Below are 22,721 nucleotides of genomic sequence, written 5' to 3'. Positions count from 1 at the left end.
GCAGACTTTCCTCATTGACTTTTATTGGGAAAGTGAAGTTTCCTGCAGTATCTGGGTCGGATTGGCTGCGGAGAAGACATACTCTAATGCTTCAGAAAATATCGGGAAACTGCCTAAACGACAAATCCCTAGTATGAAGTTTTTTTGGTCAAAATCATTCCCACTAGCTGGGGAGAAACCCAAAGCTGGTGCATGGATTTAGGAAGGGGGAAGGGATGTCAAATTTCCCTGGCTACCTGTTAATACAGAATACCTCGAATCACAACAGTCTATAGTCAGGACGCCGTTCAAGGACTGCAGGCTGCTGCAAGCTGGAAGTGGACGTTTGTCAGATTTCCATAGAATATTCCTAGGGGCACTGCAGTAAAACTCAGAACAAAGCAAAAAAAAACAAAAAAACGTGCAAGTTCTTCATTACCTGGCACTGCACGTCTTCAGAACTGATCATTAACCCTGCGGTAGAATTTTCCGTTTCACCATTCACAACACCTGGTTCTGCCGCTAATAGGTCCAATGTCCTCATAGTGTGAACATAGAAAGCTTTCTTCAGCTTAATGGCTTCCTCTAGCACAGTGATCGAGTCCTCGGCTTGTTCCTTCAGCTGCACAGACAAGAAAGTTTTTTTTTTTAATCAGCATTTTTATTGAGAAAAACAAGGATTTTAGAATTCCCTTTTTTCCCCCTACAAATTAACATACAATCTTTAAGAATAGTAAAATACAAAACAAAAAAAAAAAAAAAAAGTACTCACAGAGCAGGCAATAAACTTATTGGGAGAGCCTAGATAAATAATACATAAAGAATGGGGTATAAAGGATGTAAACAACTTTATGATATCACCGTTTATCAAATAATGGAATCGAAGAAATCAGAAAGCCTCCTGTGCTCATCAGTTTCATGACGGGAGTGCACAATAAAGAGTAATTGTGCTACAATATCAGGATCTAGTGCTATTCACATGTAAAGTACCTGCTCTACCAATATCTGGCTGGCCAATCCAGGCAGATCTATCTTTTTATCTCCCCCATATAGATTCACAATTCCATTTTATATACACATATAATCATCTCATTCATCAGAGAAATACATGTTTTTATCGTGGGAGCATTAGATTGAATCCAATGAGCTGCTTTGGTTTTTTTCTCCCTTGATGTTTTTCATTGTAGTAATAAAAAGAAGATATTCTAAATTGGAGTCCGCACACACTGAAGTAAGTAACAGATCTACACGTGGACCAGCGCCAGATCTACTTGTGCACCGCTATCTGTTAAGTAGAATAAACGCTTTTTCCCCATCTTATAAAGTAATGTCATATTCCTAGGACCAGAGAGATCCCTACCAATCCTGACTTAGCACTACAGTCCCCTTTTAGGTTTTTCCCCGCTCCCAGTTCCATGAGCAGTCGTGGCACCGCGGTGTAAGGAAAAACACTAAAAAGGGGACTCCGCACTAAATCGGCGCTGCGGCCCCTTCAGTCACAGGATAGGTTGTGGACCTGGGAGGTCCGAGGGATATGCCATTACTTTATAAGTGGGACTACCCCGTAATGCCAAGGAAACCCTTTGCTCATCAAATACATATAATATAATACATTGACCCCTTCTGGACGTATATATATGACGAGGGTGGGAGAATTGAGTGGGCTCACAGGCTGGGCAGATGCACATCTGTAGCGGTCCTCAATTTTTCATGTGCACATAGATTTCTATGGGTGAGTCCGTGCCGCATTTGTTGGACAGTAACGGGACATGTTCTATATTTTGCGCATCATTTCTACGGCCCGGACACATATTTGTAAATATACAGAAAGGTGTCCTTGGCCTATAGAAATTAATGGGTCTGGAGATTATCCGTAATAGCGGATAAAACTACACTCGTGTGCATGGGGTCTTAGTCATAGTCACAGAGGATTGGCAAGATTGGACACAATGGAAGCAAACTGAAGAGTAATGCACAGCCTTCTACTGGTGTTAATATGGGAAAAACACATTCCCTTCTAAACAGAAGAGTACAGATAATTACATTGCAAAGTACACAGTGCGATGATCACAATCTACCATGGACACAACGCGCTGCACATACCACTTTCAGTATATTCTCAGTGAGTTCCTTTTCTTGTTGGATTTGAATCATTCTGTCAAAACAGACAAAAAAAAATTACATTATAAAACCAAAAAAAAGGATTTTTTATTACATTTTTTTAAAATCATCAATGAAAATTGCTAGTCATGTCTGCCCATAGCACAAAGGCATAGAACTGGTGCTAAACACATCTTACTTTTGAACACACCAACTGTGGACATATAGAATACACCACAGAAAACATCCGATTACAAGAACGTACATAAAGTCGTAATAAAATATTCAGTGTCAATGTATTCCGCAGCGCTCTACACAGGGTATCTTCTCACAAATTAGTCCCCGTTTTTATTTGTGTTTTGCATTAAAGAAAAAAAAAAAAAAGTTTGCGGATTTACAATACAAAAATGATATTCGATATTTCTTATCAGCCCCATACAGGATAAGGCCAACTTCATTAGGTAGCGGCACTGTAGGTAAAAGCATGGAGAGAACGTATAAACCCATGCAGATGTTGTATGACATGGACTTGAAACCATGGCCACAGGGCATAAAAAGGTTTTGGAAATTCTAGAAAACAAGCTGTGGACTATTATCAGGATAACCAAACCATAAGTCATAAGTTTTGATTGGTGGGGGTCCAAGCACGGAGACCCCCACCGATCACTAAAACTTAGCGGCAGAAGCGTTCAGATGATCGCTGTGCCGCTTCGCTTCTAATACTTTCCTCAGAAAGCCAAGCCAGTGGTGTACTGGCTCAATAAAAAGTCTATGAGCCTGTATACCGCTCGCTCGGCTTTCCGAGGAAAGCCGTTCAGAAACTAACCAGCAGAGCGCTCATCTGAGCGCTTCATTTTACTGATTGGTGGGGATCTCAGTGCTTGGACCCCTCACCAATCAAAACTTCTGGCATGCCACTATGACATGTCAAAAGTTTTTTGTTAAGGTTTAGTTACCCTTCCATGGTCCTTTTATACAAGCCTATGATTGAGCAAACGAGCGTTCATACAAATCGTGTGTAGACAGGGCATCGTTCAGCTGATGAAAGAGAAAACGCTTGTTCATTAGCTGATCAGATCTTTTATGCAAACAAAAAAATGGGCGCTATTCAGCAGCACGTCGACTTGTGTAAATAGGGAGATTTCCGGCTGACATTATGCAAATACATCAGACAAACAATCATAATAATGATCATTGGGCCCTTTACATTAAAGGTGTTTGCCCATCAGGGACATTTATGATATATCCGCAGAATATGCCATAAAATGTCAGATAGATGCGGGTCCTACCACTGGGACCCACAACTATCTCTGGAACAGGACCCCCTAAACCCTGTTCTACCTTTCTCTGTTCCCGCTGCCCCCCGGACTACTTTAATTTCCAACCATGTAATCAGGGAAACAGTGTAGCTCGCTGAGCTACACGGTCTCCATAACTCCCATAGAAGTGAATGGCAGTTACGGAAAAGCAGGAACACAGAGTGGTAGAACAGAGTTTAGGGGGCCCCGATCTAGAGATAGGTGCGGGTCCCGGAGGTGGGACCCGCATCTATCTGACATTTGTGGCATATCCTGTGGATATGTCATAAATGTCTCTAATGGGCAAACCCTTTTAATGAGCGTCGCTCATGTGAAAGCAGCTAACAAGCGTCATTCAACGTGCTGTATCGTTGATCAGTGATTGTTTTTCTGGACAGTATCAGGCCGTGTAAAAGCACCTTAGAAAATGGAATAACATATCCTCAATTTTTTTCCGCTCATGGGTGTAGTATTGTTTATTTGACAGGGAAAAAGAATCTATAAATTAAAAACCCCTGTGGAACTCCTCATAGTGTTCAGGTCAAGGACGAATTGTCATAAACACAGCACTGATCTATAAATAAGACAAAGGAAAACCCTTTAAAAGTATACCTGCTGTTTAAACGCACACAGGGTAATATACCACTACATTATAACTTAAAGGCTATGTAAACCTTTGAAAGAGATACAGCTGCTTTGAATTCTGTATACAGAGCAGCTGTATCTTAAGCTGGATCCTGTACCTGTCTGGCCAGCGGCACTGATAGGTTCAGTATCAGCGGCGGATCCTGCATGTCTCTGACACGCAGGATCCACCTGTTATCCATCACGTGAGTTCATAACTTAGATGTGATCGATTACAGGGGATCCTGCGTGTCTCCGTCTCTGTCAGTCCCGCGGACCTGATAGATTCTGGTCTTAGAACACGATACAGCTGCTCTGTATGCAGAATACAGAGCAGCTGTATCTCAAAAAGTTAAAATAATTTTGAATAAAAACTTTAGAAAAGGAGAGGAACTTATGTTCATACATGATGGGAATGTCCCCTGGTTCAAAGACTCTGGTTGATCGCCTTTAGTTTGGCTTCATAAGTTCAGAAACGACACATCCATCCAAGCCCTGGGATGGCAATATGCTTTTTAGAAATTGAACATGCCCCATATTACAGTAGGGATGTGTTACGTCACATCATCTTGGCCTCGAGACATGATCGCTCGTAAATGGAAGTGCCCGGAAGTGGAACTGATTAATCAAATTAAAGGGGTTTTCCGACACTACCGCTCAAATTTTTAAAAAGGTCTGGCCGCACTACAAATGTTCCAAATAGTCCCCCCAAATACCTTTCTCCAGTTTATTTAATTTTTCTGTTGATCCTCGTTGCCCAGGATTGCTTCCAGTGTTTGTTTATGTACATGATTCCTGGTCCACGGCTGCTTTGATGTAATTGGATGCGGGCGGCGCATGCGCAGTAGACACATTTGTGTTTGTGTGAAAATAGAAGGTGCAGACACGGAGCATGCGTAGAACAGAGATCTCAGCTAACTGGACCAATCCCTGTAACAGACGTCACTCATGACGTCTGCTGTACAGGCCAGAGGCCGGAAGGAAGCTGTTGCAGACTATGGACGGGAAATCACCGCAAGTGACGTGACCAGCGACGGGAATGGTAAAACAGGGCATTTTCTGAAACGTAAGCAAATTACAAAGTGTGTTTGATTGGTAACTTGAGGTAAATAGCCATTAGATAGTCAAAAACGCTTCTGTTTTCCTGTTAGGTTTCCTTGTGGAGGCTTCTTGTTGGAGCTTTCGTGAGTTGTTCTTTCTGTTCAACATAATTTTCAACAACATTCAATAAAAAAAATTTATTGGAAAAAAAACGAATTATAGAAGTTGCACAAAACACACTGATTGATCTTTTTATTAAAAAAAATAAATCATCAAAATCGCTTTGAAAGGTTTACAGAGCCTTTAAGGGGGATGTCCAGAAAAACATGGCTGCTTTCTTCCAACAGTGCTACGCCAGTCAATGGGCTGTGTCTAGTATTGAAGCTTAGATCCATTGAAGTGAAAAGAGATGAGCTGCAATACCACACATAACCTGTGGACAGGGGTGGGGCTGTTTCTAGAGGAAAGCAGCCATGTTTTTTTAATCCTGGACAAGATTCCAGGATTTGCTCCTTAGCGTGTTGCTGTCACCAGGCTACAGTTAACGGAGGTACCAGAGTTTCTCAGGATAAACACAATACGCATTTCCATAGCATTATAATGGATAAGATAGACAGGTTAGAAGATTGTCTCTGACTTACACATTGGGCTGTAGTGGACCCTGTTTAACTGGCTTCACAGGAAAGCTGCTCTGCACGATGGTCCTGATCGCCCTGTAAGAGAAAAAGCATAATACGTCTAGCCCGATACAGATAGTATCACACATCATAGCAGGATGTCATAATGCACACGTGGGCACCCTAGAATATTACAACAGTAATAATAGTGGGAAACTAGAGATTACTATTGGAATTTTTTTATTAGAAAACATTCAGAACCTTAATTAATAATTGTCTGGCTCTGATCTTTTTAAAGAGGTTTTCTCACAAGGACCACCCCTGACCATATGGTCGCTTGGGATCCCCCTCTAGGAGCCAGAAAGGTGAGCTCCAACTCTGGCGGACCGGGGAGTCCATGCATAACATGGTCAGCCATTCAAATACACGGCCTGCAAGTAACACTACATTTCTACTGCAGATTAAATGTATAGCCAGCCAGTATGGATACCGAAGCACTGGTTCAGACGATTGCACAATCTCTTTCGGGATCTGGTCTGGAAAAAAGGGGTTATAAGGATTAAATTGGAGAAATTGCAATTGCCCAAAGACGAAGGGGGGGTCGCGCTGCCAAATGCCTGGATATATTACCTGGCTGCCCAGAGCCAACAATTTAAGGGATGGGAGGACACAGAGACTTGGGGTTCCAGTGCACGTTTATTGTCATATATGGGGGGAGGACACCACCCACTAGAGAGTCTGGAAGCGCATACCTTTAAGAGATTGGCGAGTGCTAAACCAACGTTACTCCTGATACATAAAGTATGGTGGCAATGCAAACAGATCCTGGGAGTGGGAATGTGAACCAAATATACTCCCCTATGGCATAATCCGGTCCTGTGGGAATTATACCAATTAGAGGGCATGCAAAAATGGGAGTTGGCAGGGGTTAGACGAATACAACACTTATATGATGATAACGGGCTGAGATCATTTCAGCAGTTGAAAGACCTATTTCCACTAGAGCACAATGTTTTATCAATATTTGCAGATCCGTCATGCCCTACAGGCGCAGGCGCATGTGGTGGACCTGACGGTCTGTGCTCTTGGGGTCCTGGAGTATGTGGGAAGGGCTGACACGACCAAAGGCCTGATCTCAATGGCGTACAGGAGCTTGCTGTCCAAACACCTGGGAAACCCAATGGTGCTGGTAAAAGCGAAATGGGAACGGGATGTTGGTCCATTGACTGAGGAGGAGTGGGAGGAGATATTAGCATCCACATGTCACTTATCGCTCAGTCTGGCGCAGAGGAGATCACAACTCTTCTTGATACATAGAGTATATCGCACCCCGTGGGTATTAAAACAGATGGGTATTAGAGCGGATGCTAAATGTCCTAGGTGCACGGAAGAGAAGGCGGATATACTGCATATGTTTTGGTCATGTGAGGCTCTGAGGACCCTATGGGGGGAAATATTGGATCTGATAAAGCAGGTGTATGGTCGGGAATTGGTGGCAGACCCTAAAGTTATGTTGTTGGGAGCGGTGGGGGAATTGGAGAGTGACAGAATGGCAAACCTGGCAATAGCCAAGATATTATATCAAACAAGGAAATGCATTGCTAAACACTGGCTGGATGCGGAGCCACCAGGGATGAGGGAAATTGTAGGAATGGTGAACTATAATATCCTGATGGAGCATAAGATATTTTCTAAAAGGGGCACGGAAAAAAAATTTGAGAAACAATGGAGCAGATGGCTGGCCTGTCCTGAGGTGCGGACACCTGAACTAAACAGAATAAGGGCGAGAGTCGTCTGAGGAACTGGAGGTGATAGAGTCTGGAGCAAAAAGGGGTGGTGGGGAACCTTGATAAGAGAAATGTGCTCTGACCAGGAATGATACTAGAAACAAGGGGCGGAGATATAGTGGGGGGCCGTGCGGGGAGGGGTGAAAGGGGGGAAGTTGGGGATTTCCTGATATGCTGTCACTATTGTATACGATGTTGGAAAATTGAAATGTGAATGTTACTATGTTATTTCTTTTCTGTGTTAGGATCAATAAAATTGGTTTGATTTAAAAAAATGTATAGCCAGACCTGGCTTCTCCTCGGAGATAACAGGCGAGAGGGAGGTTAGAGAAGTCTTCATGAGAACCCCTTTAGGAAGCGGCCTGAATTTTTCGGCTTTTGCAAAACAATATAAGAAGTGCCCAGTGAGTGACATTTCAAGATCTTGATGCCCTTGTGAGGATCTAAATGCCTGAATAACGTGCATGCCACCAGCGTTAGAGAGAAGCTGCCCCTATTGACTACAGAACCAATCCACTTTTGGAGGGAGCTGGGAAAGGGGCACTAACTGACTTCACCTGTCCCTGCCAGAGTTTTTTTTTTAAATAGCCATATAGTTATATTATGGGATCCCTACCAGAAAAATCTGTTGTTATCTACCCCCTTCCTTTGCAGAATTGACTTTGATGGTTACCTTGGTAATTAGACCACCCTGTGTGCATCTTCCGCTGCCTATTGCAAATTATGGTGGAAGATATGGCTAGGGGTTAGGGACAGTGTTACGTTATGCTTTGGGAAGGTTGACTCAATAAGATATGCCAATAGATGAGAAATGAGTCTGAATTAATCCTACTTATAATCACAAATATGGAAGACTCCGCTCTGACTGCTAAAGCAAATATTTCAGAAATACAACTCATTTATACATTATAATAAACTATTCATCGGGATAGAGATTAAAAAGTTCTTTACCATCTGTTGTACAGCATGACAGCCATGGCGGTGGTTGGAGGCAGGCTGGCGAGCTCCAGGTCTACGTGCTTGGTGCCAGGTGGTACTTTGCTTACACATAGCAACTCATTCAGAAGCATATTGAGGACAGGAACCGATAAACTAATTCCCATAGAAAGGCCAGAAAGAGACAACAAACCTGATCAATGTAGGTATAGAATTAGCTACAACATTAGCGTCAACGTTACAGGTGTGAATATTCTTTTATCCAAACCCCAGTCGCCACATTACCTGACATAACATGCCACAAAGACTGGGAGAGCTTCGCGGAGCCTTTTGCAAAGTTTGACAACCTCAAACATCCAGCCGTTAATCGAACAATGTTCCTGTGCCAGTTTCTGGCATAGAAATGTCGCAAAAAGCCCAAGAGTCGCAAAAACGTCAACTGTTGGATGTCCCTGTTCATAAAGTGGGTGAAACTTAGCAGACAGGGTGTCGCCATCGTGGCCCAACGCATTCACTACAATTTATGCCAGAAACTGGCAGAAATGATAGCAGAGATCTACGCCAGCTCCTGGCTGGTGTGGATTTCATTAAGTGGCGCACAGACAGCCAAGATACAACAAATGCAGGTGCCTCTTAACAAATTTGTTGCATCTTACACTAGCTTATTTTGAGTTAAGACTTGCGTAGTCTTAATACATCTCCCCCTTAATGTTTTTAACCTCATGCGCACGGCCACATTAAAGCTCAGTGCTGTACGGAGCCATAATAGGGCACCCATAGAGGCTTTTCTGAATTCAAACAGGGGGAACACAGAATTTTCTCTCTGCAAGATTACGCATTTACAGATGTATGCTTCTTTACAGAGCACTATTTCGAAGTGAGAAGATCTCTGAAAAACCATGCCGTACCATATGGGGGCATCCGGAGACCCCCAGGCTCCATAGAACAGTCTCATGGCTAAGTGCATGAGGTCTTAGGCTGTAAATTTCCTTTATATTTGCATAGGTATGAAGGACCCCATATAAATGAATTTAGCCAGGAATGGACATACATGTTACTATTAGGGGTCACAATACCAGAATTTGGACTTTGATACCGATACTTCGTGTAGTATCACGATTCAAAATGATAATAAAGAGAATTTTAAAAGAAACAAATCAACCGTTAGTTGTCACCACATTAGAGCGCGGTGTCTAATAAGTCCATTATGTATACCAACCACTTCTCAAGCACATCTAAATCCCATTTTAAGTGAGCGGCCACTTTTAAAGCCAGGAGCTTGAGCGTACGATTTCTCTGGTTGTCTGTAGGAGGCTGCACCTGATTCTGTTCATTCACAGTAGGCTTGGAAGCCTGCTCCAGAAACTGAATGATCAGCTGAACGGGAGGAGGATCTGAGGAGAACAAGGAAGAGTTCAATTATTAACTTGCCCATAGATGGAACGATTTTCCTCCAATAGAAGAATACAATCCCCATAATAGAAATAACCCACATGCAAGAAGGACAAGGCCACATTCAGAGGTGAATAAGCCAAGTACAGGATGTATGAAGCAGATTTTTTCCACTGTGGATTTGTAAATCTGCAGCATTCCTACTGGGTTGCGGATTCTCATCGTGGATTTTACCCATTTGCAATGCAATCTGTGGAAAATTCGCCTGTAGCAGTTGCAGCAAAATTGACAAGTGTCACATGCAGATTTCACACTTTGCATTGCAATGGGTAAAATCCACAACATATAGGAAATGCTGCAGAATTGGAAATCCGTAGAGGAAAAGCCACTCAGTGTGAATAGGGTTGTGCTTAACCCCACTCACTAGCATTGTACTGTAAATCTGCTAAGGAATTTCAGGGCGGAATCTGCACTGAATATCAGCTACATATGGCGTTCATATTTTGGAAAACACTTATTATTATGATAGTCTGTATTTTGTGGAACCTAAAGATAGAAAACGTACAATGAAAAGATTTATTTTCAATGAAGTCCTGGTTTTGGCTTCAAAATCCTGATCCAACGTAATAATCAAATCTGCACCGTGTGAAAGAGCAGATTGGAAAGCCCCATCCACATGCAGCAGAAAAGAATCATGAGAGCACGCGGCAGATTTTAAAGGGGGTTTCAAACTATGGAATGTGCTTGAATATACAGTAACTACTGTAGGACAACTGCACAGCGGGTGGCTGGGGGTGCAGATGTGTAGGAGAAATCCAGAAGGGACCCCTTCGTTTTCAGGATCTTTGGATATTCTAGCGATAAGCCATAACATTCTTACATGGTAATACCCCTTAACATTCTACCGTGGATTTTACTCATTGCTATAGAACAGAATCTGACGAAAAATGCTGAAGCAGATTTTTGGCCATCTCTGTAATGGAAAATGTCCGCTGTGTGTGGACATGGCCTAAAGCTCACATGTAGCGGATGTGGTGTGGAAAAAAGACGAATGTAGGTCCATGCATTCTGCAGCTCCAGTTAAAAATACTCATAAAATACCCCCCCCCCCCCCCCAATCAGTGTGGTAATGCTAGACTCAACCCAAAGACAATTATTATCACAAAAAGTCTATTTTAAGGTATCAATATAACTATTAGGCTGGGTTTACACGACCATGTTACGTCCGTAATGTACGGAACGTATTTCGGCCGGAGGACCCGGACCGAACACACTGCAGGGGGCCGGGCTCCTAGCATCATAGTGATGTACGATGCTAGGAGTCCCTGCCTCGCTGCAGGACAACTGTCCCGTACTGTAATCATGATTACAGTACGGGACAGTAGTTTCACACAGAGGCGGGGACACCTAGCAACGTACATCACTATGATGCTAGGAGCCCGGCCCCCTGCAGTGTGTTCGGTCCGGGTCTTCCGGCCGAAATACGTTCCGTACATTACGGACGTAACATGGGCGTGTGAACCCAGCCTTACCGGTAAAAAAAAAAAAAAGGCTAAATAATTAAAAAAGGATATGCTTAAACTATTTTTCTTAAAACTGTAAGTCTACAAATTCATAAAAAACAAAAACTATGTGTAGAAAAATGTTAAGAAAAGAAACCTGCATTGTTCACAATTTTTTTTCTTCCAAAAATCACGTCGTGAGACAATTACAAAAAAGGTTATAGCCGTTTAACTAATGCGTTCTAAAAATGGATAAACGGTGTCTGGTCCAGAATGCTCAAAATACCCTGGTCCTGAACTGGTTAAAAAAGTTGTAGGAGATGTCCGCAGAGCAGAGATTTTATTGAGGACTGCAGTGAAATGAATGGCGTGTATATACCTGGAGTGTTCTTCTGTAGATGAGCCTCCAATAAAGAGACATCCAGCAAGAACTCAAACCATGATGTCTGTGGCGGCGTACACGGGCGGCTGGAAGTGGCTGCCTCTCGGTCTGCCGCCTCGGCACTCATCTTCTTTGCCAGCACCTTGTCATTTGCTGCGTTTTTCTTTTTCATTTTGCCAGTGATATCTACAAAGAAACCAGAATGCTTCAATTATATATCATTTGCTGCAGATACAAGTAGTGCCAAATCACATCCACAGTGAGGCTCTCATAGAACTTTCCAGTTTCAGCAAATAAAGCTTAGCCCTTAGTGACCGCCCACTCTCTTTTGACGGTGCAAGTCCCCAGTCTAAAGCGACATCTTTTGGCGTCCCTGTAAAGGAGGCTTCTGAGCGCTCATCCTCTAAACAGCTCCTGAACATTGTGCAGCCTGCTGAATACAGCTTGGATCAGAAAACTCCGACCCCAGCTGTTTAAACCTTCGATCGCCAGGGTCCGTGACCGTGGCATGATCAAAGGGGACTCCACTCTTCTAACGCATCACCGGAAACCTGTTGACACGCTCGGAGACTGGAGTCTGCAGTCAGCCCTAGAAAGTACCCCAGGGGTATCTGTTCTGTAAGCCTGCTGTTCAGGCCCACTATGTGCTGCCCTAACAGGAGCCTGTGTCATAGTGACCCAGTATAATGTATTAGCATACAGGAGTATTCTAATACATTATAAGTAACACAGTTGTAAATAAAGTTATCATCACTTCATGGGATTTAAACAAAAACAAAAAAAACACCACATTATTTAGCATAAAACACATTTTATTGCCCGTTACATTAAAAAAAACAAAAACCTACACATCTTAGGTATCTACACGACCGTAATAACCTGAAGAAATAATTTGACAGTTTATTTAGTGTAAAACATGAACGGGATTAAAAAAAAAAAAGTCAATGGTAACATGGCTTTTTCCTATATTCACACCGCAAAAATCAAATGATAGAATTCACGCAGTACATTTTTTTTCTACCTCCAAACCGTGCAGAAAAAATATATAATTTCTCCAGCATAAAACAAGGCCACATACAGCCACGTCAATGAAAAAAGTTATGGCTGCTGAAAGGCAGAGAGGCTAAATAGGGTCATTAAGGGGTTGAAAAGGTGAAGGGCAGCAGCAAACAGATCTTGAAAATCAAGAGAAAATGAAACACAAGGTATATTATAAAGTCACAACACATTTTGTAAATAAAGCTTAAAGGAACAGTGTCACGAAAAAATTTTTTTTACATCAGTTTCATTTTAGTGTTTTATTAAAAACTTTTATATTTATTTGTGTGTTTGTGTTTTACTTTTTTTTATTTTTTAACTTTTTCTTCCCTATGGGGGCTGCCATTTTTTTTTCCATCTCTGTATGTGTCGATTAACGACACATACAGACATGGAATACGGCACATACATACCCATAGTGAATGCGAACGGGGCCCGATCCATCCACTATGCTGTACGCCGTCTGTGTGGGAACGGCGCATGCGCCGCTCCCACACGGTCCAAGTTGGACTGTGCGACGTCCGGCGCCATTTTCCTGTAGACCGGAAGTCGCGGCCGGACAGTAAGATTACTATTTCCGGTCGCGGCTTCCGGACTTGTGCACTTGGAGCGGCGGTAGCTGACGGAGCGGACGGACCGGCGGCGGCAGGTAAGTTATTTCTATGTATGTTCGTGTTTTACTGTGTGTTTACTACTGTATGTAAACCTACTACACTGTGTGTTAGCTCAAAAAATGGCGACACACAGTGTAGGAAGTTTGACCGTTCAATCCCCTCGTTTCTCCCGGCACTAGCCAGGATAAAGGAGGGGGGGATTCTGAGAGCTCACTAGAGCGAGTGAGTTTTCTCAAATTTTGCAGCATAAAGCAATGTGGTTGCTTTACCACATGCAATGCTGCAATTTTGGGAATTGCTCCATCTAGTGACCAGCACTGGGAAATATTATAAATTAGAATCCAATTTATAATATTTCCTGACTCGTGAAAAAAATTAAAAAAATTAGAACAATGTTTAATCACCTATACACTAATTGTTTAACTAAAAAAAAAAAAATTTTCTAGCGTCACATTCCCTTTAAAGGGGTTTTCAGAGTTATTTAAATAATTGGCCACGGTAGGAGGGAAGCAAGAAAAAAAAAATGTAGCCATTGCTGACCTCACAGATCTCCATCATTCCAGCGCTGCCGCTTCCATTCCTTCCACTGTATTGACATAACTGCAGCGATGATATGCTCGCATACCCACATGATCGCTGCAGCCAATCACTGGTCTCAGTGGGTATACGGCACAGGATAGCTGAGGCCAGTGCTTGGCTGAAGCGATCACGTGGGTATACGAGCACGTCATCGCTGCAGATATGTCAATAAACAGCGGCGCTGGTTGATGAGGATCTGTGAGGGAAGTAATGGCTCTTTTTTTTTTTTTTGCATCCCTTCTACATTGGCCAATTTTTTAAATAACTAGGAAAACCCCTTAAAAGGCTATGTACAAATTTTTTAGCACTTTTTTTTTACGTTAAATCTATATTTTATGTGAATTCAAAAGTTTTTTTAATTGACCGACCTTTAATATTTTTTTTTTTACGATACAGATTCTGTAGATCTTTCCTATAGAGACGTTGTATTGTTCTCGATCAGCCAAATCCGTCAGTTAAGTAAACGGACGGCTCGGCTGAGAGCGTGTGCTGCGTGTGTCTAACACACAGGATCACCATAATTACAATCACATCTAAGTGGAAGAATTTAGAAGTGATCGTAAATACGGTGATCCTGTGAATTATGACAACACTGTGTGCTTGGCAGTACTGTTGCCATGGCAACCGTACAACACCCGGAGAGTATCATGCATGGGTCCAATTCTAACTGGCCACAGCAACAGTGTGGGAGCATCTCTCCACGCCTGATGTTAGTTTGGGTGGGAGAGAATAACTGGACTGACACTTTTCTAAGTGTTCTCATTTACTGACAGCAAACAAACAACTTGAAACGTGTGAGGAATCGATACAAAAAGTATATTAGAAAATTTGCAGAACTTTTTAATGATACAGTGATTGAAGGGGTATTTCCAACTCAGACATTTATGGCATATTCACAAGATATGGCATATCATATATGTCTGAGACCTGAACCTATCTTGAGAATAGGATCCTCCAACCATGCCTGATGATATGGCTGCCAGCCACCACATCCTTCACTGTCCTACGCTGTGGATATGCCATAAATGTCTCATATGTGAAGATCCCGCACCCATCTCCAGAATGTGGGTTCCCTGACGCATGGGCATTACTTAAAGGGGTTTCCCAGGGATGCATGAGTACTGAGTTATAAGAAGGAACACAAAGAAAAATGGGGTGGGCATTGAAGCATAATTAAAGAATGAACAGAACAGGCATTGAGGAGGCTGTGGACCAATAGGATGCCTCAAACCCAGGTATACGTCAGAAGTCCCGGGTTTGAGGCATCCTATTGGTCCACAGCCTCCTCAATGTCCGCGCCGTTCATTCTCTGCTTATGCTTCAATGACAGACCTGTGTCCATACTTTGTGACGCATCGACACAGGTCTGTCTGCATAATATCGCTCGCGCACAAGCGTGTGAATACGTAAAAAAACACTAGAATGAAAAGCAGAACTTTCGGCCGGCCAGAGGTAGGGGGAATAGGAGCAAATGCGTTCCGATTTTTGACACAATGTATATTAGAAAGTTTATTTAATTTTCACAGAGTATTAGTACAAAAATGTTGTATCCCTGGAAACCCCCTTTAATGCTCACAAGCATCTTATAGCTCTGCAAGTTGTATATTTAGGTCCGATCCTGTGATATCAGGGGGCTGTGGTGAAGGTGGAAGCTCCAGAGGGCACCATAACAAGTAAAAGCAAGAACTAAACAAAGGAGAAATAAAAAAAACAATTCCAATAAAAAAAAAAGAAATGTAATATTTATTCATGGGACGACCCCCGCTAAAGGTAGCGATGATGATGATGATGGCAGAAATATACTAGGCAACTGCTGTCAATTCAGAGGCACAGGTTATATATATATATATATATATATATATATATATACACCCGGGCTACCACTCTGTACATTAATGCTATACCTAGACCCTGCCACAGCAGTCATGTGACGTTTCCAGCATCCACCATATGTTGTAGATTGTAAGCCCTCGTGGGTAGAGTCCTCTCTCCTTCTGTACCAGTCCGTCATTCACGTTCTTAATGTGTCAGTCCAGTTATACTCTCCCGCCCGAATGAATATTGGGTATAGAGAGATACTCCTGTATGCTGGGTGGTATTATTGCCGTGGCAGCTGTCGGATGCCCGGAGAGTATCGTGCAGGGGTAAAATAACTCTCTGGGCATCGTACAGTTGCCACGGCAACAGTACCACCCTGTATGCAGGAGCATCTCTCCATGCCCGATGTCAGTTCGAGCAGGAGACTGACATAACTGGACTAGAACTTTAACCCTTTTTCATACGTACAGCGCCCTGAAATGAACTGCGCTTCAAAATATACAATAAAAATTATAGGATAAAGAACTGCGCAGAACATGTATGTATAATAGTGTACTTGTCTATATAGCACTATATACTCAGGATAAAACATACACTAGCCAGGAAGTTGTAGGAGCTCCAGAGAATGAATGGCGAACAGCAAATATTGTTATACAAATGCCATCCACTCCATGCTGACTTCACCCGGCCATACACCCGGCCATACACCCGGCCATACACCCGGCCATACACCCGGCCATACACCCGGCCATACACCGAGCACTCACCTTCTACCACCTATATACAGAAATGATCAGCGGCTTGATAAATCCAGCTCGGCGCTTTGACATCTACGTCACTAGCGGTCACGTGATCACAACACCGGCGCAGTAAACTGACGGAGCGATCCACGCTCCAAACTTTTCCGCCAATAGTAAGTCGATGTCAGGCCACGCCCCCTCTTCCCTGGGTGACATTGTCATGGCTCGGCGAGTGCTGCTGCGCTCCTACTCACCTCTGATTAAGTGCAACACCCGGAGGAAGAGCGACCAGGCTGCTGCTTACTGTGTGGAGCTGGTCAGGTATAGTGATGGCAGGAATAGGCGAGAGGAGTGTGTTCATGGGTTGTCAGAAATTCTATTCATAAAGGACAGTGATTTGTACATATAAATATATATAGTGTGTTGTTCAAAGACTGAGCTGTAATTGGCATTCACAGTATGTTGTCAATGTGCCAGATTATCTATCTATCTATCCATCCATCCATCCATCTATCGATCTATCCATCCTCAGTCGCTTCCTCCAGCGTCTGTGGCGTATCTTCATCTGGAGCATCGGCGCTGATGATGATCGGCGCAATGTGACTGCAATGAACTCCACCTCCAGTTATGTTGGGGACCAGGAGTGTCATAGTAATAGATCTGTCCCTGTTAATCCAGCATGGGGCTTTTTTTGTCACATTTGGGATTATCAGGATGTCCGGACCATCAGATGGCAGACTTCTACTGTCTATATGTCTATAGGTTGGTGTTGTTGTCTTGCAGCTCTAGAATCCTGAGTTTGACTCTGACGATATCTGCATGGGGTTTGTATATGTTCCCCGTGTTATTATGGGATTCTTCCTTAACCTCTAACAAGTTAAAGAGGCTCTGTCACCAGATTTTGCAACCCCTATCTGCTATTGCAGCAGATAGGCGCTGCAATGTAGATTACAGTAACGTTTTTATTTTTAAAAAACGAGCATTTTTGGCCAAGTTATGACCATTTTTGTAGTTATGCAAATGAGGCTTGCAAAAGTCCAAGTGGGTGTGTTTAAAAGTAAAAGTCCAAGTGGGCGTGTATTATGTGCGTACATCGGGGCGTTTTTAATACTTTTACTAGCTGGGCGTTCTGACGAGAAGTATCATCCACTTCTCTTCAGAACGCCCAGCTTCTGGCAGTGCAGACACAGCCGTGTTCTCCAGAGATCACGCTGTGTCGTCACTCACAGGTCCTGCATCGTGTCGGATGAGCGAGGACACATCGGCACCAGAGGCTACAGTTGATTCTGCAGCAGCATCAGCGTTTGCAGGTAAGTCGATGTAGCTACTTACCTGCAAACGCTGATGCTGCTGCAGAATCAACTGTAGCCTCTGGTGCCGATGTGGCCGTCACGATGCAGGACCTGTGAGTGACGTCACAGATCTGCACTGCCAGAAGCTGGGCGTTCTGAAGAGAAGAGAATGTTACTTCTCTTCAGAGCGCCCAGCTAGTAAAAGTATTAAAAACGCCCCGATGTACGCACATAATACACGCCCACTTGGACTTTTACTTTTAAACACACCCACTTGGACTTTTGCAAGCCTCATTTGCATAACTACAAAAATGGTCATAACTTGGCCAAAAATGCTCCTTTTTTAAAAATAAAAACGTTACTGTAATCTACATTGCAGCGCCGATCTGCTGCAATAGCAGATAGGGGCTGCAAAATCTGGTGACAGAGCCTCTTTAATTGCCTTCCTATGAAATTGTGCGTTCTGTGTGTCTGTGAGCGCTGCAGAATATAAATCACTGGAATATATTCTCTACAAGATTTGTAACAATTTTTTTTGTGTTTACGTCTTGGTACAGAAAACGGGATTATGAAGGATTTCTGTGTACGCTGCTGCTGCCTCCTGAATCCCAGACTTCAGTTTTTGCATTACGAGCCTTCAACGTAGAGCTATCACAGGCAGGTATTCCAGTGCTCTGTGTCTATGTCCGGCACCTTCTCAGGACCTGCGCGGGTCTTGTCGTTCTCATTACCAGCAGTGAGCGGCACCTCTGTTGGCAATGTGTATGGTGGTCAAGGGGCCACATATGGCTGCTCTAGGGCATTCGCTGGAGCCTGTCCCATACTGGTGACTGACAGGCCGCATTGTATACACAGCAGAGAGGGGACGGAGGGAGGCAGAGGGGGGCGTCTCCCTCATAAAGACACCAAAATTATAACTGAGACCGGTGTATTTTTTTCAGCAATCCTATTAGCCAAATGGCACAACATTTTTTTTTTTTGCACCGTTTTGGCTGTTCGGAGTACGGACCAGTAGCTGTAATATACTGACTTTCATATGTCTACATATATACATGACAAATCTTCTTTAAAAGGGTATTACCTTCTTAGACATTTATGACTTATCCATAGACTGCACCATAAATGTCTGATAGATGTGGGTCCTAGCACTGGGGCCCATAACTATATCGAGAATGGGGGTCACCAGAGCCATGTTTTGCCTGGTGCGGCGGCCGGAAGCTGCTAATTCCATGCAGGGACAGTGGAGAGGGGGCTGCGGATGTGAGCAGCTCACTTTATTCTGTTGTGTAGGAGTTACGGAAACAGTCGAGCAGCACTTTCTTGGCTGTTTCTGTAACGCCCATTGAACAGAATGGAGAGAGCCGTGGCCCCCTCTCTACTATTCCTATCTTGGAATCGGCAGCTTGCGGCGGCCTCACCAGGCTAAACAAGGCACGGGTGATCCCCGTTCTCGATCTATCTGCGGGTTTCAGTGCTGGGACCCGCATCTGTCAGACATTTATGGCGTATCCTGTGGCTATGCCTTAATTGTCGAAGTTGGGAACACCCATTTAAGTGTTACCCACCGTTCAGGGCCTTCAGAGCAGAATAAAGCTACAAAGGGTGGCTCTGGAGAACCCAACACGCCTATACGTTACATGGGCGGCTCCATTCATTTCATAGAACACCATGAAATGTTTCATCTCTCCAGTCAAGATTGTTTCCAATTATGGACTTTCTTAGCAAAATAAAAGATTGTTGAAACCGGACGACCCATTTAATATGTAACCTGTTCCATTGTATCTCCAGTCACCAGATTATTAATCATTAAATATGTGTCAGAGAAACACTGTATTCCTTTAATTGTATTATTACACCGTTCCTGTTCAAGTAAATGGGCATGGTCACACTGAGTCCTCCAGAGAGGGAGACGCTCTTTCCTGTGGATCGCTGCTCTGGGATATATAGGGGCCTTCGAAGTAGAGGACACTCCTCTTTAAAATGAAAGGGGTTTTCCAGTAATAAGAAATTCAGCAACACCTGATCGATGGGGGTCTGACTCTCGGCACCCCGCCGATCAGCTGTTTTGAGGGGGCCGCAGTGATAAAGTGAGTAAGAGAAGGCTGTAATACTGTGAACTGCTGCTACAAGTGTGTCGCGATTCACAGTATGAGCAGGTCATAAATTAAGGGGAAGCAGCGCTGGCATGAGCGCGACGGCTCCTTCAAAACTGCTGATCGGCGGGGGTGCCGGGAGTCAGTCTACCACCGATCCTGAGGATAGGCCATCAATTCCTCATATTAAACCCTTTTAATATGTCCTGATACGACATATGGCAGTTGTTTGTTTTGGGGACCAATGACTTTGATCATATCATTTTCCTTTATACGCCGAAAACGGTCAATCGCCTTTATTTAAAATGTGATTTTCCTCTGGAAGGTGAAAGATTCCGTATCCCAGAAGAATCTTGGTCTGATGAGGATGCAGTTCTGGAGGGAGACTATTGATGAGATCTACAATGAGAATCCTCCACATCATCCTGTAGCACTTGAACTGTCCAAGGTATCTTCATTTGTTGCTTTCAAAAAGACCTCAATTGTAATGGAAACCTGACAAACGCCATTATAAGTCAAGGGATCTGTCGTACCGGTCATGGCTCCATTAAAAATGAAAGCCATGACCGTAGCATAGAGACTTAAAGCAATCTATATAAACCATATGGCCAAAAGTATGTGGACACCCCTCCTATTTATTAAGTCCAAGTGTTTCAGCCACCAGCAGGTGTATAAAATTAAGCACATATATTGTCGTGTATTAAGAGGCATGGACTCGCGGGACAGGGATGTAATATTACCACCTTACAAAGCATTAGTGAGGCCTCATCTAGAATATGCAGTTCAGTTCTGGGCTCCAGTTCATAGAAAGGATGAAAAAATACAAAGAGCAATGAAGCTAATAAGGGGCAAGGAGAATCTAAGTTATGAGAAAAGATTAAAAGAATGAAACCTATTTAGCCTTCAACAGAAACGACTCAGAAGGGACATAATTAAGTTGCATAATTATAAAGTTGCACAAAAGACACTTTTTTTTTTTTAAATAAAAAGGTCAATAAGTGTATTTTGTTCAACTTTATGATGAGTTTTTATTAAAAATAATTTTCAGATACAGCTGCTTTGTATCCTGTATATAGAGCATCTGTATCATGTGCTAAGAACAGAATCCGTCAGGCCATGGATTTAGTGTCAGCGGAGATACGCAGGATCGAGCTGTTATCCGTTACAGTTCATAAGTTAGATGTGATCGTCTGACACGCAGGATCCACCTGTAGAGACGCAGGAACCGCTGACACTGAACCCGTCAGTCCCACGGACCTGACTGATTCAGGTCTTAGCGCACGATACAGCTGCTCTGTATACAGGATGCAAAGCAGCTGTATCTCAAAAAGTAAAAATTATTTTTAATAAAAACTAATTATAAAGTTGCACAAATCACAATCACCTCAAAAAAACAAGGGGGCACTCCCTCGTCTGGAGAAAAAAAGGTTCAACCTGCAGAGGCGACAAGGCTTCTTTACAGTGAGAACTGTGAATCTATGGAATAGTCACCGCAGGAGCCGTCACAGCAGGGACAGTAGATGGCTGCAAAAAAGGCTTAGATAATTTCCTAGAACAAAAAATATCCGCTATTATGTCAATGTTTAAATTCTTGTTTCTTCCCTTCCCTCTCCCCCCTCCCTTGGTTCAACTTGATGGACTTATGTTGTTTTTTCGACCGTACGATGTAACATACATACTCCATAGAATAACATTGGGGGCAGTATGGATTGTACTGAAGAGCTCAGTGACTTTAAACATGGCACTGTCACAGGATGGCACCTTGTTCCAAGTCAGTTCATGATATTTCTGATATGCCCGGTGTCGCTGCAGAATTTATTTTGGCCCTTAAAAATATAGGACTTAACTTGCAGTTGTCTATGAGTTCCAAATCCCCGAACACACTATCTGGAGGATCTAGAGGGGAGAGACTAATAATCACGCAGAATGGTGTTCAAATGATTCTCCGCCATGAGTGGCAGGACGTATCTTTATTTAAGACAAAACAAAAATAGGCGTTACCCTCCATAATTACACCTATACATTCCACATATAGTATAATGCAGAATGGTCCTAGCTCGTCTTAGTTTGTATCTTTAGTATTACGTTTCAGTGGAATACAAACGTCATTGGGTTGTTAACATGTCGTTAGCCTTTGTAACCTATTTAGCAGAATACAAAGGTCATTGGGTCAAACACTATAGGTCTCGGAACCTAAAAACAACTCAAATAGAATATCCAGTCTCCTCCGCAAGCCGTTGACTTTGCAGCTGTCCGCAATGAATCTTCCTGATAGCAATTTATGTTCACATCTTATTATTAAGCAATATTAAAGATATATTTGACACCCTGTCAACTGTAAGTGCCATTATTATCACGAAGAGGAAGCGTCTAGGAGTAACAAACGCTCAACCGCGAAGCCGCAGATCACGCAAACTCTGGGGCTGCACAGGGCCCCAAACTCAAACCCATCCAACACCTTTGGGATAAATTGGAACTCCTATTGCCTGCCAGGCCCTATCGTCACTCTCGTCTGACCTCACAAATACTCTTCTGGATAAATGGACACAAAATCCCACAGAAAACTCTTTTAGAAGTGTGGAAGTTGTTACAGCTGCAAAAGGGGGACCAACTCCATATTAACGTCTATGGGTTTGGAGTGGGATGTCCAGCAAGCTCTTATAGGGGTGATGGTCAGAGGTCCACATACTTTTGGCCATTAAGTATAGATGTAAATAAAACCACATACACACGCTGTACTATAACTAAAAAACGGTTTCTTTTCTTTTTAGGCTGTTCAGAAGCATAAACTGACCAGGCGATGGCTGACAAGAGTTATTGATGAGCGGGTGAGTTGCCGGATTTTCTCTGGTCTCTCTCCTATTGAGTTACTACTTCCCCTGCAGACGG

The 22,721-nt window shown here is 43.1% G+C and overlaps 2 protein-coding genes across 4 annotated transcripts in view; one reads left to right on the top strand and one right to left on the bottom strand.

The window, feature by feature from the left end:
- INTS8 (integrator complex subunit 8) overlaps positions 1-16,562 on the bottom strand; it is a 71,226-nt gene extending 54,664 nt beyond the window's left edge. The window contains exons 1-7 of the mRNA XM_075825932.1: positions 16,475-16,562; positions 11,656-11,844; positions 9,602-9,776; positions 8,398-8,538; positions 5,684-5,755; positions 2,083-2,134; positions 419-601 (exon numbers count right to left, since the gene is read on the bottom strand). Of these exons, the coding sequence (XP_075682047.1) occupies positions 419-601; positions 2,083-2,134; positions 5,684-5,755; positions 8,398-8,538; positions 9,602-9,776; positions 11,656-11,830 (798 nt within the window). The 5' untranslated portion in view covers positions 11,831-11,844; positions 16,475-16,562. The remainder of the gene's footprint in view (positions 1-418; positions 602-2,082; positions 2,135-5,683; positions 5,756-8,397; positions 8,539-9,601; positions 9,777-11,655; positions 11,845-16,474) is intronic.
- A 65-nt stretch (positions 16,563-16,627) lies between these two features.
- NDUFAF6 (NADH:ubiquinone oxidoreductase complex assembly factor 6) overlaps positions 16,628-22,721 on the top strand; it is a 60,874-nt gene continuing 54,780 nt past the window's right edge. For all 3 annotated transcript variants that reach the window (XM_075828033.1, XM_075828035.1, XM_075828034.1), the window contains exons 1-4: positions 16,628-16,768; positions 18,297-18,396; positions 20,158-20,280; positions 22,604-22,660. In XM_075828033.1, coding sequence (XP_075684148.1) covers positions 16,629-16,768; positions 18,297-18,396; positions 20,158-20,280; positions 22,604-22,660 — 420 coding nt within the window. In that variant the 5' untranslated portion in view covers position 16,628. The remainder of the gene's footprint in view (positions 16,769-18,296; positions 18,397-20,157; positions 20,281-22,603; positions 22,661-22,721) is intronic.

The sequence above is a fragment of the Rhinoderma darwinii genome, chromosome 5, assembly GCF_050947455.1.
Source record: "Rhinoderma darwinii isolate aRhiDar2 chromosome 5, aRhiDar2.hap1, whole genome shotgun sequence".
NCBI lineage: Eukaryota > Metazoa > Chordata > Amphibia > Anura > Rhinodermatidae > Rhinoderma > Rhinoderma darwinii.
Note: the sequence above shows the minus strand (reverse complement) of the source record. Positions and strands in the feature narration are given on the sequence as shown.